At 39.7% G+C, this 16,207-nt stretch overlaps 5 protein-coding genes across 6 annotated transcripts in view; 3 read left to right on the plus strand and 2 right to left on the minus strand.

Annotated features, from left to right (window-relative positions):
- On the plus strand, nucleotides 7-1,122 carry LOC104762504 (probable voltage-gated potassium channel subunit beta). The gene is made up of 4 exons (XM_010485814.1): nucleotides 7-114; nucleotides 205-348; nucleotides 469-633; nucleotides 730-1,122. Exons 1-4 carry the CDS (start codon nucleotides 97-99, stop codon nucleotides 841-843), a joined length of 441 nt encoding a protein of 146 aa, XP_010484116.1. The 5' UTR covers nucleotides 7-96; the 3' UTR covers nucleotides 844-1,122.
- Nucleotides 1,698-7,507, plus strand: LOC104762521 (serine/threonine-protein kinase phg2-like). The gene is made up of 10 exons (XM_010485837.2): nucleotides 1,698-1,984; nucleotides 2,178-2,751; nucleotides 3,445-5,114; nucleotides 5,197-5,517; nucleotides 5,615-5,854; nucleotides 5,923-6,086; nucleotides 6,166-6,313; nucleotides 6,412-6,534; nucleotides 6,615-6,702; nucleotides 6,787-7,507. The coding sequence occupies exons 2-10, from the start codon at nucleotides 2,538-2,540 to the stop codon at nucleotides 6,960-6,962; spliced, it is 3,144 nt and encodes a 1,047-aa protein (XP_010484139.1). The 5' UTR covers nucleotides 1,698-1,984; nucleotides 2,178-2,537; the 3' UTR covers nucleotides 6,963-7,507.
- Nucleotides 7,387-10,193, minus strand: LOC104762512 (nucleolar GTP-binding protein 1). The gene is made up of 3 exons (XM_010485824.1): nucleotides 10,049-10,193; nucleotides 7,650-9,693; nucleotides 7,387-7,564 (listed from the first exon to the last, which is right to left on the minus strand). Exon 2 carries the CDS (start codon nucleotides 9,677-9,679, stop codon nucleotides 7,664-7,666), a length of 2,016 nt encoding a protein of 671 aa, XP_010484126.1. The 5' UTR covers nucleotides 9,680-9,693; nucleotides 10,049-10,193; the 3' UTR covers nucleotides 7,387-7,564; nucleotides 7,650-7,663.
- Nucleotides 10,396-13,533, plus strand: LOC104762530 (3-ketoacyl-CoA thiolase 1, peroxisomal-like). 2 transcript variants are annotated; one of them, XM_010485848.1, is made up of 14 exons: nucleotides 10,396-10,732; nucleotides 10,975-11,039; nucleotides 11,145-11,229; nucleotides 11,319-11,445; nucleotides 11,546-11,644; nucleotides 11,736-11,803; nucleotides 11,916-12,023; nucleotides 12,110-12,187; nucleotides 12,295-12,427; nucleotides 12,528-12,642; nucleotides 12,712-12,835; nucleotides 12,938-13,046; nucleotides 13,112-13,195; nucleotides 13,274-13,533. In XM_010485848.1, the coding sequence occupies exons 1-14, from the start codon at nucleotides 10,664-10,666 to the stop codon at nucleotides 13,348-13,350; spliced, it is 1,341 nt and encodes a 446-aa protein (XP_010484150.1). In that variant the 5' UTR covers nucleotides 10,396-10,663; the 3' UTR covers nucleotides 13,351-13,533. The 2 variants fall into 2 exon arrangements, with proteins under 2 accessions (XP_010484150.1, XP_010484155.1); XM_010485853.1 differs by having other exon boundaries at nucleotides 12,546-12,642.
- The window catches only part of LOC104762544 (chromosome transmission fidelity protein 18 homolog), an 8,984-nt gene continuing 6,642 nt past the window's right edge, over nucleotides 13,866-16,207 (minus strand). Inside the window, exons 13-22 of the mRNA XM_010485871.2 lie at nucleotides 16,084-16,181; nucleotides 15,907-15,988; nucleotides 15,745-15,823; nucleotides 15,583-15,670; nucleotides 15,344-15,497; nucleotides 15,028-15,219; nucleotides 14,880-14,939; nucleotides 14,548-14,786; nucleotides 14,286-14,385; nucleotides 13,866-14,150 (exon numbers count right to left, since the gene is read on the minus strand). Of these exons, the coding sequence (XP_010484173.1) occupies nucleotides 14,097-14,150; nucleotides 14,286-14,385; nucleotides 14,548-14,786; nucleotides 14,880-14,939; nucleotides 15,028-15,219; nucleotides 15,344-15,497; nucleotides 15,583-15,670; nucleotides 15,745-15,823; nucleotides 15,907-15,988; nucleotides 16,084-16,181 (1,146 nt within the window). The 3' untranslated portion in view covers nucleotides 13,866-14,096. The remainder of the gene's footprint in view (nucleotides 14,151-14,285; nucleotides 14,386-14,547; nucleotides 14,787-14,879; nucleotides 14,940-15,027; nucleotides 15,220-15,343; nucleotides 15,498-15,582; nucleotides 15,671-15,744; nucleotides 15,824-15,906; nucleotides 15,989-16,083; nucleotides 16,182-16,207) is intronic.

Here is a 16,207-nt window from a genome sequence, read left to right on the forward strand (position 1 = left end):
ACTAGTGAATGGTCAGCTCAGCAAATTACAGAGGCATGGGGAGCTGCAGACCGTTTGGATTTGGTCGGTCCAATCGTCGAACAGCCAGAGTACAACATGTTCGCTAGGCACAAAGTTTGTATTCCAACTCTTTCTTTCCCTTTTTCCTTTACTGAGTTGCATCATTTATTGATTCGGTTTACACTCTTATGGTATGGTATGTAGGTTGAGTCAGAGTTTCTTCCTCTTTACACCAACCATGGCATAGGTCTCACTACTTGGAGCCCACTTGCATCGGGTGTCCTCACTGGTAAATACAACAAGGGAGCTATTCCCTCAGACAGCAGATTTGCTTTGGAGAACTACAAAGTAATTATTTCTCTCCTTTTTGTTCTGTATACTTGGTCATAGTTGTTAAGATATCCTCTCTGTTTCTTCTGCATCTAAACAAATCTACTGGTACATTTCCCTGTTTGATTTCTTCCACAGAATCTTGCCAATAGATCCCTTGTGGATGATGTGCTGAAGAAAGTTAGCGGTCTCAAACCGATCGCAGATGAGCTAGGAGTAACCTTAGCACAGCTTGCGATTGCATGGTGTGCGTCAAATCCTAATGTGTCATCCGTTATCACCGGTGCCACAAGGGAGTCACAGGTTAGTTCTTGAATCCCCACAGTCGCGTCGAGTCTCAATCTAGATTTCGATCCAAGATTTTTTGAAAGATGTTGTGTTTCTTGTACACCTACACAGATACAAGAAAACATGAAAGCTGTTGAGGTTATCCCATTGCTGACACCTTCTGTTTTGGACAAGATAGAGCAAGTGATACAGAGCAAACCAAAACGTCCTGAATCGTATCGGTAAAACCAAAAACCCGAGATCGCTCATCCCTCCCTATTCGATCAGTTTCAGAAGAGTGTTACACCGGGGGGGAAAAAACACTCGAAGAAGCGTTGTAATGTGTGTTGTTTGATGTTGGCTTTGTTTGTTCTCTTTGGTAGCTTGTGCAATTTAAAAGACTCAGAGAGAGAGAGAGAGAGAGAGAGAGAAAGAGAGAGTAATAATGTGAATTTTAGTTTTGTTGTTTTATTTTTTATAAACGGTCTTTATATGGTTAGTGAAACTTAAAGTTTGGTTCTTGTAGTTGTGATGTCATGACCGCAAATATATTGAATAGCTCATCAAACGGTTCTGGTTAGACATAGTTCTATACCTATATATAGTCTATAAATGTTAGGAACAAATTATTTTAATTTAGTTCAAGGGGTTTGATATATATTAATAATATTTGTATAAACCTAAAAAGTTGGGGGAAATGAGGATATAATTAAAAGATTTTATGGAGGTATTTAAAGTTCAACGTGCACAACATAATGTCTCAACTATATACCATGTTTCCAATATACATACATAATGCACATATCTTTTTTAGGTACGATCCGAATAAAAGTCTAAATTTGGATTTTTCCGTTTTATTTTAGTTGTATAAAAAAGCTAAGAGATCAGTAAAAAAAAAAAAATGCAGGTTTCTAGAGATTGTCTAAAAAAAGTAAGATCTCAAAAACCACCTCCACATAGAAATTTATGAATTTACTAATTTGAAAAATATCTAAAAGGAAGAAATAAAACAATTATTAATAGATAAAGATGAAATTATCCATGATTCAAGTGAAACGAATTAAATCAGAAATTATTTTGAAGTAAAAAAAAAGGTAAAATAAAAAGAGAGAGAAGAGAGAGAGAGAGTTAGGTTTTTGTTTTTGTTTTTGTTTTTTTTTAATTTGGGGAGTTCGTTCGTCGAAACCCGCCCGCGTTATTTTTTGAGAGAGCTTCTCTGCGTCGTCTCTCTCTTTCTCGCAAATCAAAAACCTCAACTTTCGAAAAACTTCAATCTCCAGAAACATTCTTCTCTTTTACCCATTCTCTCCTTTTTTTTTTTATTTTTTTTTGTTAATCATCTTCTCTCCTTCATTGGCAATCTCATTGGCTATTTTTTGTTCTCCAGGTAATCAAAATTTATCTAAAGCTCCAATTTTTTTTTTTATAATTTGATTTTAACACGTTTGGTCTTATAGATGATCTCTCGTTGTTTATATTATGTGATACGATTGGTTTGTATGATCAACATTTGCATTAAAAAATAGAAATTTTATCATATTGAAGAAAAAAATCTTAGTTTCTCGTTGTTGTTCTTGCAGGGGGGCTTACATCTAATAATAAGTCCAATGCGTTTATATGAGCACAAATCTCTGGTCTCTGTTTGATTTTGTAGCAATATAACCTTGAATGAAGCCTGAAGATGTTTGTTTGAGGCTTGATGATGATGAACAAATTTGGTTTTGGGTATAATAAATCTCCATAACCTGTTTGCTATATTCCCTCAAAGAACGTTAAGAGCATACGAAATCCTGGATTTTTTTTTATTTGTTTCGTTTTGAGATTGGGGAGTTAAAAAGAATACAACTTTGGTTCCTCACAAGAGATTGCATAGAAGAAAAAAAGAAGGATTTTTTGGTATACTTTTTTCTCTGTTTCCTTGTTTTGGATCTTGAGAGAACATGAGAATGGAGTTTCCTGGCAGCTCGAATCAGCAGCATTTAGGTAGGGATAGGTTCAATGGGGAACTCGGTTGTGGTAATAACACTCATGAAGACAATATCTGTGCTCAGACAGGGGAGGAATTTTCAAATGAGTTTTTGAGGGATTTTGGTGCTCAACGAAGAGTACAGGGTGGTGGTGGTGGTGGTCTTAGTAGAAATGTTGAAGGTAATCGCCATCTCGTTTATGAGGATTTCAACAGAATTCTTGGGCTTCAGAGAGTTGAGTCCAACATGTCTGAAGGTATGAATCCCTACTTAGCTGAATCAAATGTTTCAGACTCACCTCGGAAGATGATTCATACTGCAACATCAGATGTTCCTTTTCCGGATATACTGAAGCTTCTTTGTAGCTTCGGGGGAAGGATCTTACAGCGACCTGGTGACGGCAAACTTAGATACATTGGAGGGGAGACCCGGATCGTCTCTATACGTAAACATGTTGGATTAAAAGAGTTGATGCACAAGACTTATGCTTTGTGCAACCATCCCCATACAATCAAGTATCAGTTACCGGGAGAAGATCTTGATGCCTTGATCTCGGTTTGCTCAGATGAGGATCTTCTTCATATGATTGAAGAGTATCAAGAAGCTGAAACAAAGGGTGGATCTCAGAGGATAAGGGTCTTCCTTGTATCTTCATCAGGATCATCAGAGAGTCCTAAAATCTACAATGAAAGAAATATGAACGTAAACCGAAACACGCACCAGCAGATGGATATAGATCATTATCAGTATNATAACACTCATGAAGACAATATCTGTGCTCAGACAGGGGAGGAATTTTCAAATGAGTTTTTGAGGGATTTTGGTGCTCAACGAAGAGTACAGGGTGGTGGTGGTGGTGGTCTTAGTAGAAATGTTGAAGGTAATCGCCATCTCGTTTATGAGGATTTCAACAGAATTCTTGGGCTTCAGAGAGTTGAGTCCAACATGTCTGAAGGTATGAATCCCTACTTAGCTGAATCAAATGTTTCAGACTCACCTCGGAAGATGATTCATACTGCAACATCAGATGTTCCTTTTCCGGATATACTGAAGCTTCTTTGTAGCTTCGGGGGAAGGATCTTACAGCGACCTGGTGACGGCAAACTTAGATACATTGGAGGGGAGACCCGGATCGTCTCTATACGTAAACATGTTGGATTAAAAGAGTTGATGCACAAGACTTATGCTTTGTGCAACCATCCCCATACAATCAAGTATCAGTTACCGGGAGAAGATCTTGATGCCTTGATCTCGATTTGCTCAGATGAGGATCTTCTTCATATGATTGAAGAGTATCAAGAAGCTGAAACAAAGGGTGGATCTCAGAGGATAAGGGTCTTCCTTGTATCTTCATCAGGATCATCAGAGAGTCCTAAAATCTACAATGAAAGAAATATGAACGTAAACCGAAACACGCACCAGCAGATGGATATAGATCATTATCAGTATGTTTCAGCTCTTAACGGTGTCGTTGATGTGAGTCCTCAAAAGAGTTCCAGCGGGCAAAGTGGGACAAGTCAGACTACACAATTTGGGAATGCTTCAGAGTTTAGCCCTACATTTCATCTCCGAGACTCGCCTACTTCTGTTCATACATGGGAACACAAAGACTGCAACAGTCCAACCTTCATGAAACCATATGCCAACACGAATGCTGTTCACTTTTTGCCGAAGATTCCGGGGAACTCATTTGGTCAACAATCTCCTCCATCATCTCCTTTCTCAGTTCACAAGAGAGCAAACACCGACGTTCCTTACTTTGTTGATCAAAATGGTTTCTTTGATACTTACTTGGTTTCTCCAAAATTCCCACAGCAACACAGATTCTTGTTTGAGACTACTGCACAAATGCAGAAGCATCCAGAAATGAATCTTCATGACCGGAGGCCAAGCGAAGATATTTACCCCCATGGTCAAGGTTATATCGGAGCCGAGAAAGTGAGGCTTAAGAAAAATGCTCTCTCTGATCCGCAGCTGCATGATGAGAGCCAAATCAAGAATGGGTTAGAAGCATTTACAAAACAACCATGGAAAATATTGAGAAAGAAACTACATGTTGTGGCTACGTCAAAGTGGGGAGACAGTGATGATATCTATTTCAAGAATCCAGAAGGCAAGAGGAGTAAGGAGCTCGAGTTCAACAAAAAAGTTCCTAATAACTGGATCGATCGTGATCATAGTCCTGGTTCGTTTGATCAGACATCAAAGAAACATGGTGGCAGTAACAGTAATAGCTCTTTCAGTCCGAATTATTGTAGTCCGAATTATCAACCAGCTGCTCAGGTTACTTCAAGTGATTCACAAGATTCAGCTGGAGGCTCTGTCTTCTCTTTATCAGTTAACACCAACGAAAATCATCTTGACTGTTCGAAAGACAAATTTAATGGTCTCCAGCAAGACATATCACTAGATATTCTCATCAGAAGCCACACTTCAGCTACAGATCAATTATGTAGTACATCCAAATCAATTGATCAAGCAGATTCCTCTTTACCCATTACAGATTTCCCTGTGGAAAAACTGAGACAAGAGCCTAGGATTCCGAGATGTGTAAGCATATAATTCACATTAATCCTTGCGTAAAGTTAGCAATCTTTTTGGTCTAAGTCTGTTTTCCTCAAACGATGTGCAGGATTTGGAGACAAAATGTGATGATATAGAAACAGAGAATTCTCTTTCAAGAGAAGAGAGTATTCACTACAGTGGATTTCCTCTTACGAAGGTGGGAAGTAGAGAAGCTGCTTTTATGCATACGCAAGACTCACATGATTTCTTCAAAAACAAGGTGCTTGGTCCACAGTTGATAGTTGAGGATGTGACTGACGAAGTAACTTCAGATGCTCTCTTGTCAGCTACTATTGTCCCTCATGTACATAGTGAGTCAGATGATGATCAAAAATCCTACACAAGGGAGAATGAGATTACAGATGCTGGTCTTGAATCTGCAATGGAGGTACACAAATTATTTTGTCCTATTAGATTATAAGTTCTGGCTTTCCTGATGTGTGTCGGCTTAAGGTTAATCTTTCTGGTCTCTTTTTATATTACAGGAAAAGTATAAGAAAAGCATAAACACCTCTGATTCGTTTAGTGAAGCTGCGATGATTGAAATTGAAGCTGGAATCTATGGCTTACAGATAATCAAAAACACTGATCTTGAAGACTTGCACGAGCTAGGATCTGGTACATTTGGAACGGTTTACTATGGGAAGTGGAGAGGAACTGATGTTGCTATCAAGAGGATAAAGAATAGTTGTTTCTCTGGTGGGTCATCTGAGCAAGCACGACAGGTTTAACTCTTTCTCTCGAGTCTCTGAACTTTTAAGATAGTTTCTTTACTGATGTCTTTTGGAAACAGACTAAAGATTTCTGGAGAGAAGCTCGGATATTGGCGAATCTCCACCATCCTAACGTGGTGGCCTTTTATGGAGTTGTGCCAGATGGACCTGGTGCAACAATGGCAACAGTGACTGAGTATATGGTGAACGGATCTTTGAGACATGTCTTGCAGAGAAAAGACAGGTACGTACACATTATTTATCAAATATCTATGTATGACCTTTTGCGATATGGCATTACTGATGGGAATATATATGCACAGAGTACTTGATAGGCGCAAAAAACTGATGATAACTCTTGATGCTGCATTTGGCATGGAGTACCTACATATGAAAAATATTGTTCATTTTGATCTTAAATGCGATAACTTGCTTGTAAACTTGAGGGATCCACAACGACCTATTTGCAAGGTGAAACTTTTCCTCAAAATCTTGTCATCTCTAGCCAAATTGTATAAGTTAAATATTGTCTTTTTTTCCTTCTCACTTTCATACTGTTCCATTTACAGGTTGGAGATTTCGGATTATCAAGAATCAAACGAAACACGCTTGTCTCTGGTGGGGTAAGAGGAACCCTTCCATGGATGGCCCCAGAGCTGCTAAACGGAAGCAGTAACCGTGTCTCAGAAAAAGTATGTTGCTGAGTCCAAAATCAGAACATTCCAAATTTTGTAGTCCTTACTACGTGTTTTAATGTTCATATGTTTTGCAGGTAGATGTTTTCTCATTTGGTATTGTGCTGTGGGAGATCTTGACAGGCGAAGAACCCTACGCGAATATGCATTGCGGTGCCATCATCGGTACGTTCTTTGAACAAAAAGAACTTGGATTGGATTGAGGTTTAGTTTCTTATCCAGTTTTGTTTTGTATTGTATAATAAAAAGGTGGAATTGTGAACAATACGTTGAGACCACCTGTGCCAGAACGGTGTGAAGCAGAGTGGAGGAAGTTGATGGAGCAATGCTGGTCATTCGATCCAGGAGTACGACCATCGTTCACGGAGATTGTTGATCGGCTTCGCTCGATGACTGTTGCCTTACAAGCCAAGCGACGAACCTAAATGCCCTCTCCAATCAAACTTAAAGAAAAAAACCAAACGTAAGTTGTGAGATACTATACTGTACATGAGTCTTCATTTTTGGGTTGGTTTTAAATTTATATTGGCTGAAAGAAAGTGACAACAAGAAGGGGAAATATAGATTTGTGAGAGATGTGCGGCGTTTGTAAATTAGTATTGGGGGAATTTACCGGTTTTTGTATACCAAGAAAGTTGGGGTTCTACTGTGTAAAAACAGAATTGTCATTTTTCTGTAAGGAATATGTTTCCTCCATCTAAAGAAATTAACTTCTTATTACCGGTTTGGGTTTGAGAGTTGTTTATTAAAAACAAAAACCACAACATAAACGTTAGTAACTGACGTTTTTGGTTCAGAGGAATATGGAACCTTCACACCAAACTTTCAAAATAAAATTTCTCAAGCATCTTAACTCCAAAAAAAATCCATCATAAGGTTTGTTTAAACGATTACACTGGAAAGCTATAATAATCCATAAATGTCTGCGAAAAGCCACAATAGATGCATAACATAATAAGTAAACTAAAGGTAACGCAAATTCCAAAACTTGAGAGAACTTCTTCAATACATCCAGCATCAGTTTTCTCTGCAAGGAATTAAAATTAATAATTTTGACACTGCAAGCAAATGTATCATCGGACACAATAAGGTGGATTAGAATGGTAACGTACCTTGTTTAGTCTCATCAACGCCTATCGGTTTTTCCTTTCCCTCTCTTGCCTGAAAACAAATGTTTTGGTCTAAGCGTCGGTATGACTCTGTCAGCTTCACCACGACGTGCATTCTTGTCTCTCTTTTTGTGAGATTTATTGCTAATCTTAATGGCCGATTTCTTCTGAGTAGAGTCTTTAAATCCATCACCAGGCACAACTTCATGTGCAGGAGGCCTTGATTGAGATCTTGAGATCGACATAGATCTAGACTTCGATCTCACACGCTGCTTCTTGTTCGACTGTTGCTCATCATCCACGTCCATTGCGTCGTTACCCTCATCATCTGATCGATCCCTCTTCCTCCCTCTAGACTTGCTTCTTGCACGGTTCACTGCAGAAGATGGATCAAGTCCAAGAGCTGATAGCTCCCTACCCATTCTTTTCGTTGTGTACTTCTTGTCCTTGTCAAACTTTCTTGGAACAGTAGATCGGTTCTGTGCAACAGTCTTCTTGAGCCTGTGATCTAGAATGATCTTAGCTCTCTTCTTTCTAATGGCAGCAAGTAGCAGCTGCTGCTCCTCTGAAAGCTCCTCAACATCCATCTCGATATCTTCTCCTTCAATTCCAGCCAGCCTCAATTCTTCTTCTCGTTCCAACTCCTCAAGCCTCTGCTGAATGTCTGGATCAATGAAGTCAGCCACATTATGACCATCGAGAATCTCAGGGATAATGTCTTCCTTCCATTCATCATGATGCAAGATGTAGTGCTTCTTCAAACTAGCAGAATAAACTCCAGCTCCACCGTTTTCCTCTTCCAAATCTTTCTCTGTCTTTCGTTTCTCCATTTCAGCAGCTTCCTTAGCTTTAGCCTCAAGAACCACCTGAGGTATGCAAGGGGGTCTATCTATGCTATCACGAGGCTTTGGCATCGCCACATGGAACCTGTTCAGGTGGTCGTTAATCTTTTTGGATTTCATCTTGGCCTCTACCCTTTGATCTAACAGCCTCTCACATGCAGCATTCTTCACAGACATCACACCTTCGTCTGTCAGAGTACTCATCTTCAAAAGCACTGCTTCTTCACTTGCTCCCCTTGCAGTTTTCATAGCTTCAGCTTTCATCTCTTCGATCAGCTTCCGGTCTTCTTCAGATATGTTTTCCATGGGCATCAGATCAGTCTTGTTGCAGACAATGACCAACGGTTTGTTCATAAAGAGGGACTTGATGCTGTGGAAAAGAGCAGACTGCTGAGCAATAGTGTAACCACATGAACCTGAGATGTCCAGAAAGAACAAAACAGCAGCACGGAGATGGGCCAAGGCGGTGATACTGCACATCTCAATGATGTTACGGTCTTCGAAAGGCCTGTCCAAAATACCAGGGGTATCAATGACTTGGTACCTCAGGTACTTGTAATCAGTATGACCAACAAAGAGGGATTTGGTGGTGAAAGCATATGGCTGGACATCAACATCAGCCCTGGTAACCTTGTTCATGAAAGAACTCTTGCCAACATTAGGGTATCCACAAATCAAGACAGTACGGGTGTTTGGATCAATGGAAGGAAGCCTAGCCATGTGCTGCCTGATCTGCTCCAGATAAGCCAAACTAGGAGTGATTCTCTTCAAAACAGTGCACATACGACCAAGAGCAGCCACCTTAAGACACTTGCACCGGTAGAGAGAATCACCATACTTGAGTAGCTTCACATAATCCTTGGCGATCTTGCTAACCAAGTTCCTGGCAGTATTGACCTGGCCTAAAGCAAGCTTGTAATGATCTTTATTGTAAAGAACATGGAGAAGATCACCATAGAAAGGATGGATTTGATCAAGGCGAGGAAACTCATCAATGATAGCGGAGAGCTTCTCATGGAAGTTGGTCTGAGTGTACTTGACCTTCCTCATGTAGAACTGACGGAGACGGTTAATCTTGTAACCCTTGTGGACAACAGTAGGAGTCTGACGCTGAGTCCTAGAAAGGATGATGTCAATGAACTCCTTGCCATTGGGAACAACAGTGATCTTCTTGAAATTGTACTGAACCATCTTCGCTTATCGATCTGTGCACAAATCCACAAAACATGCCAACATATGAGCTCCACGATTGTGAGGCAAAATCTTAATTTTGTTACAGGCTAGCTTAATCATAAAGCATAAACTCCACGATTGTGAGGTACTAATCAAAGAGACTGTGCTAAGGGAACAAAGAAGATTTTTGACATCAAAAACAAAACAAAGCATCGAACTTACGAAGCAACAAAGCATCATCATCATCTATATGATTAAGAATAAACACAAAAGTAACAAAATTATTAATAAACATCACTAAGAACAAAATAAAACCCAAAGAAGAAACAGCAAAAGCTAAAGGTGAGTAAAATCGAAAGGGAATAGAGAAAGGAGAGGGAGACTTACGTCGAGAACAGATGAAGAGAAGGGGCCAAGAATTTGTGAAGGGGAGACTTAGACGGCGTTGGTTCTAGGGTTTAATTTAGAGGAGAATCGAGCCGCCGAAGAAATGACGGTCGACAGTGTTTTTTCTGAGGAAGAGAGACGAAGGAATCCTAAATATGTATGTAACACAAACCTAAAACCCTAGAGGCATACGACGTCGTTTATGAATAAACCAAGATGATTTATACCGATCCAAATCCTAAAACCCATATTAATCCAGTTTAGACCGGTCTGAACCGGTTTAGTCTTTTATTTCCTTTTTAATTAACGGTTTTGCTTTGGACAAATTAAAAAAAAAAACGATGGAAGAGACAGAGAGAGAGTTTAACTTTAAATGGTGCTGCTGCTGCTGCTTCACATCAGATGATCTGCAGTAGTTTTGACGGATTGATCGAGAAAACTAGACAGACAAATATGATTCGGTGATCGATCTTAGGGCTTTAGAGTGAGAATGAGAGAGACTCTTGTTCGATCAAAGACTATGTTTTTATAGCCGCCGACTTAAGGACACAAGTGTTAACTCTGTTTTTCTTTTGTAACGGTTCTTGATTTGGAGTTGGACAACAACAAAATAAAATGGAAAAAGCGATGGAGAGACAAAGGGTGCTGCTTCAGCATCTTCAACCTTCCGACGCCTCTCTCTCTGTAAGCTCTTCTTCCTCTTCTTATATATATATATATATATAGCTTTGATCTCCCATCGCTAATAAATTGCTCTCAATTACTGGATTTGTGATTCTGTGACTCTCAAGGCTGATTTGTGATTTTTGGTTGCTTCTTGTTCGATTCTTTTTTTTTCCCCCCGAATTATTATTGTTCTTTTGGTTCTGGAAGTGTGTTTGATTTTTTACTAAAATCACTGTCTTGTTGTGTTGTTTCCTCACAAGCCCTCAGCTTGCTTGGCTTCATATGAGAGGACCTCTCTATATGGAGATGATGTTGTCATTGTCGCGTTAAGTTTCTTCTCTCTTCTTTTCTCATTATTTGGTATTGTTGTGCAAGACCCTTTGAAACCTTGTTGAGCCCCCTTTCTTCTATGATTCTTTTGTTGATACAGGGCACAAAGGACTGCACTTTGCAAGGCAAAACGTGGCAGCTTTAAGGATACATATCCTGATGACCTGCTTGCATCTGTTTTGAGAGTATATGCTGATTCGATTCCTCTTTCCTGGTTTTTTTGGGTTTCCCCTTTTCCACTTATGTGTACTAGTCAGAAGCTTCTTCTTGGTAGGCAATGATAGTGAAAACAAATGTAAACCCATCTGAAGTTGGTGACATCGTAGTTGGTACTGTCTTGGGGACTGGATCTCAGAGAGCCACTGAATGTAGGATGGCTGCCTTCTATGCTGGTTTCCCTCGTAAGATTTTCTTTTTCACTATGGTAATACATATGTAATCCGGAATCTTTGAAATTTGGTTTGTTGTATGCTAATGCATGCTCTTATGTCCCGTTTGAAGAAACTGTTCCCATCAGAACCGTGAACAGACAGTGTTCATCTGGGCTTCAAGCTGTTGCTGATGTTGCTGCTGCCATAAAAGCAGGTTTTTATGACATTGGTAAGAGAGTAACTATACCTTTGGTTACATGAATTATGTCTTTCTTTTTGACGGTATATGAATAATTGAGCTGACAATACGTTGGGTACAGGTATTGGAGCTGGACTGGAGTCCATGACAACCAATCCAAGGGGATGGAAAGGATTAGTCAACCCAAAGGTACTGTGCTCTTTTTCTCTCTCTCTCTCTCTCTCTCTCTCTGAAGTGATTGATTGGCTCTGTTGAATTTTAAGCCCTCATATATAGAACGTATTATATTATTGTATTGTAGGTGGAGAAGTTTGAACAAGCACATAGTTGCCTTCTTCCAATGGGTATTACTTCAGAAAATGTAGCACACCGGTTTAATGTTTCAAGGGAGGAGCAGGATCAAGCTGCTGTAACTCCAATAAACTTTCTCTGTTCTAATGCATGCATTTGATATTACCCTCCATCCTTTGTTTATCGAGTCAAACAAATGTATAGGTTGATTCTCACAGAAAGGCTGCGTCTGCTACAGCTTCCGGTAAATTTAAGGATGAAATAACCCCCGTAAAAACCAAGGTACATGCTGTTTTTTACCTTTGCAACAACTCTGAATATGTTAGATTCTTCAGGATGCATCAAGTGCTCTTTTCCCCAAGGTAATGAATTTTGTTTCTACGTTTCAGATTGTTGACCCAAATACAGGTGATGAGAAAGCCATAATAGTCTCTGTGGATGATGGGATTCGACCTAACACAACCCTCTCCGGACTTACGAAGCTGAAATCAGTGTTTAAGAAAGACGGAACCACAACTGCTGGTACTTTTTCCCAAACTAATTGTTCATTTGCAGAGAAAACTGTTTGTTTGATCCATCTTCTTTTCTTTTTTACAAATCCATTGCTTCCTTTGTGTCAAAGCACTCTTGGATGGTGCAGGAAATTCTAGCCAATTAAGTGATGGTGCAGGAGCTGTTCTCCTTATGAGGAGAAATGTCGCAATGCAGAAAGGCCTTCCCATTCTTGGTGTATTCAGGTGGGTTTGACACTCTATATTGACCTCTCTTTGCTTCATTAAGTAAAAGCACTCTTGGACACATTACAGGACTTTTGCTGCAGTTGGTGTGGACCCAGAAATCATGGGGGTTGGGCCAGCTGTGGCTATTCCTGCTGCAGTCAAGGCTGCTGGTTTAGAACTCGATGACATCGACTTGTTTGAGATTAACGAGGTATAAGATAATAGAACAACTCTTCTTTGAGTCTTTCCATGCATTCACTACTGCACATGCTAGCTTCCTTGTTATAGGCCTTACATACCGTTGTGTGTTTAGGCGTTTGCATCTCAGTATGTTTATTGTCGGAACAAGTTGGGGCTAAACCCGGAAAAGATCAATGTCAATGGAGGAGCCATAGCCATTGGACATCCCTTGGGCGCTACAGGTATGCTCTACTTGTTTCCTAAATGAATCCCTCAGCTACTAACAAATGCTATTACACTTAATCAGGCGCCAGATGCGTTGCAACGCTGCTGCACGAGATGAAACGCCGTGGTAAAGACTGCCGTTTTGGAGTAGTGTCAATGTGCATAGGTATGTTATAAGTTCACTTTCACTCTCACTCTCATTCGTTCCACACACTCACTCTCACTGGGATTGGAAACCGCGCAGGTTCGGGAATGGGAGCAGCTGCGGTGTTTGAGAGAGGAGGCAGTGTGGATGAGCTCCCCAACTCAGTAGATAAATAAATCATGGCAAGGACTCTCGCTAGGGATGTTTCCAAATTCGAACACACTGCTACAAATAGATGCGTTATAGATAAAATAAATCATGGCAACAATAGTACAATAATACTTGAGGAACAACTTTTTGTTCTTACTTTGTAACCCACTTTTGTTACACTTTAGTACAAAATGTATTTGGTTGGTCTATGTATGTGATGTACACATGAGGGATGAATAACTCTGTCGGCTAAAATGTAAAATGCAAGCGTCCTTTATAGAACCACAAGTTAAAAATAGGTATTGTGAATCTAAGTTCAACGAGGGGTGGTGGCGCAGTTGGCTAGCGCGTAGGTCTCATAGCTACTACTGAGTGATCCTGAGGTCGAGAGTTCGAGCCTCTCTCACCCCAAAAATCTTCTTTTTGTTCGTCCAAAATGATTTTTATTTCTCAAGATGGTACATATTAAATGCATTGAAAGATAAAACAACGCTGATGTAGTACGCAGCTACTAATCATTAGGAAGTTTTTCCCTAAAAGGTGAAATAAGTCGTCAAACTTGGATGGAAGTGGTTTATACATGAAGTACGAGTTCTACTTCGTAAGATATATCATATAAGATTTTCAGAAGGAAAAAACGCAGTGGGATGTTCCACATCTAGCATGTTTACACAATTTCATTTTCTTTCTTACTTAGATTTTCATAGCATATGCAAACTTCAAAGCTTAGTTTGTAGCTATGCACTAATCTAAGAGTGACTTCATTGCAGGATCATTTTAGAAACTCCCGCATTCTAACGGGTCTCTTCACAGCATTTGTGAAACCCTGTACGTGTAAAGCATACACATCAGTGTCAATATTTCGAATCTGGCTTAAAGTTTGAATGTCTTAATGTTTTTATATAGCTATCTTAAAATCATCCTTTTGAGGAGTTGTTGGTTGGCTGCAAGTGTGACATACCTCGTTAAACTTGAAGAGAAGAGGTCGTGAATCTCTTTTTGCAGTTGCTCGCTTTTGTACATCCTCTGGATCTTCATAATCTTTCCTGGACTTCCTAAACCTGTTCTTACCAGACAAATATGCGATTAGTTTATGTTCATGATTCATTACACTGAACCGTCTGGTTGAAAATGACTCAGATGAGACTCTATTCATCCACCACTTTGGGCGATAAAAGCCTGGGATATTATGAAGTTCAAGCTGAAATCAATCCTTCAATTACCTGTCGAAGAAATTATGGGCGGTGCGAGATGCCTTTTTCACATCACTCGTTTTCGGTTTTGAAGTTGTGGCAATCCCAACTGGGACCGACGAAGGTTTAGAGGTAACTGGATTTCGTTGACTTTCATTTGGTGCAGCATTCGTTTTCCTCGCTAAGTCTTGATTTATCTTCTTAATTTCAGGTTTGTTCAAGATCCCCAAACTTCCTCCACTTGCTTGCAATATCTTTTGCTTCTCAACCTGAATTTTTTTAACATTTATATGAAAATCAAGATCTTCATGCAACTAAAGCCACAAATCTATACAAGTTCCGTGGAAGAAGATGCGACTTACTTCATGTACCAACACTTGTTTCATCGCCAAGGTGAGTATATGATGTTTAAATTGGTGACCCTGTCAAATGTTGGAAAGGCGATGAGTATTATCCCCAAAAGTAGAATTTGGTGGACAGATGCTAGGGGAAAAGAAACAGAAACAAAACCTTGAAACTAATGAAATCAAATAGATGTGGATCTAAAGCAAGAAGTGAAGCATCTGAAGCAGCTGCCTCCCTGAGGTTACTCAGAGCAGGATCAGATTTCACATTCTTATAAGTCAAAGAATAAGAACACATAAGCATGACCAAACCCGCCAGTTGATCCTTTTGCCTATCTGATAGCAAATGTGATGCCACCTGAGGATCATAGCAAGATGTCATCCTTAGAAGAGCAGCATTGATTGATGTAAGGTGGCACAGTAAACCGCGAAGGGAACAGATTTTACAAAGACAGATCAACAGCATATAGATGAAGACATACCGGTCTAAGAGTTGGGGGAGAAAGAATATGCAATAGCGGGGAAACAGAGTCTTCTACGAAAGACTTGATTGACAAATGCCTCCCAATATAGGGAGGTATCTTGTGGTGCCAAGACCGCAGAGACTCCTGCTTTTCCACTAAAAGTGTTCGACATCTGGTACATTTGATATTGAGAAGTACTCGTAAGCAGGAATGCTTGAAATGCTTTCGTAATCAATAAGAGATGACACCAAAATCACCTGTGGTATGACTTAGGCCACTCAATAATTGGTTTTTGAATCTGGGCCACACGACGGTGAATAGGTATCACAAGGCTAGGAAAGTAAACTGCATCACAAGGTAAAGGAAAAACAGTGTTATTTACAGGACTCAGTAATCTTTTAGAGCTTCAAAGGCTTTACCGTAGAGAGGCATATGCTGGGTGCGCATGATATATCGATGCAGCAAATCAGAAGTTCCAAGACCGTCCAAACAGCTAATCTTTAAATTAAAAGGATTATACATAACGTTATTTACAGAACATAAAATGGTCATAGGGCACTGGAAATCATTATTAGCCTTACCGTCTTGTCCATCACCGGATCATGGTAGTGGAGCTGCAAAATGTTTTCATGTATACCATCGAATATCAAATCATAATCACCCCTGCACGTTCAGTTAATACATAAGCATGAAGGAGAAAAAGACAAAGCAGAAAAGTTATGAAATATGAAAGAGAAAAGTCATTGTCTTGTACATACCGACTAGATACGAGATTGTGTAAGAAGTCAAAATTTTTGGCCTCACTGCCAGAAGCGTCATTAGATCGTTCTCGTTTCATTTTTCTCGTGGTGAATATCTGAAGGGAAGAAGCAAGCTTGGATA

Source organism: Camelina sativa, chromosome 3 (assembly GCF_000633955.1).
Source record: "Camelina sativa cultivar DH55 chromosome 3, Cs, whole genome shotgun sequence".
Lineage (NCBI taxonomy): Eukaryota > Viridiplantae > Streptophyta > Magnoliopsida > Brassicales > Brassicaceae > Camelina > Camelina sativa.

Coding starts and splice junctions, on each gene's coding strand:
- LOC104762504 (XM_010485814.1), top strand. Junction 349..468: donor TTGCTTTGGAGAACTACAAA/GTAATTATTTCT, acceptor TTTCTTCCACAG/AATCTTGCCAATAGATCCCT. Junction 634..729: donor GTGCCACAAGGGAGTCACAG/GTTAGTTCTTGA, acceptor ACACCTACACAG/ATACAAGAAAACATGAAAGC.
- LOC104762521 (XM_010485837.2), top strand. CDS start 2,538: ATGAGAATGGAGTTTCCTGGCAGCTCGAATCAGCAGCATTTAGGTAGG. Junction 6,314..6,411: donor CACAACGACCTATTTGCAAG/GTGAAACTTTTC, acceptor TTCCATTTACAG/GTTGGAGATTTCGGATTATC. Junction 6,703..6,786: donor GCATTGCGGTGCCATCATCG/GTACGTTCTTTG, acceptor TATAATAAAAAG/GTGGAATTGTGAACAATACG.
- LOC104762512 (XM_010485824.1), bottom strand. CDS start 9,679: ATGGTTCAGTACAATTTCAAGAAGATCACTGTTGTTCCCAATGGCAAG.
- LOC104762530 (XM_010485848.1), top strand. CDS start 10,664: ATGGAAAAAGCGATGGAGAGACAAAGGGTGCTGCTTCAGCATCTTCAA. Junction 11,645..11,735: donor AGCAGGTTTTTATGACATTG/GTAAGAGAGTAA, acceptor CGTTGGGTACAG/GTATTGGAGCTGGACTGGAG. Junction 13,047..13,111: donor ACATCCCTTGGGCGCTACAG/GTATGCTCTACT, acceptor ACACTTAATCAG/GCGCCAGATGCGTTGCAACG.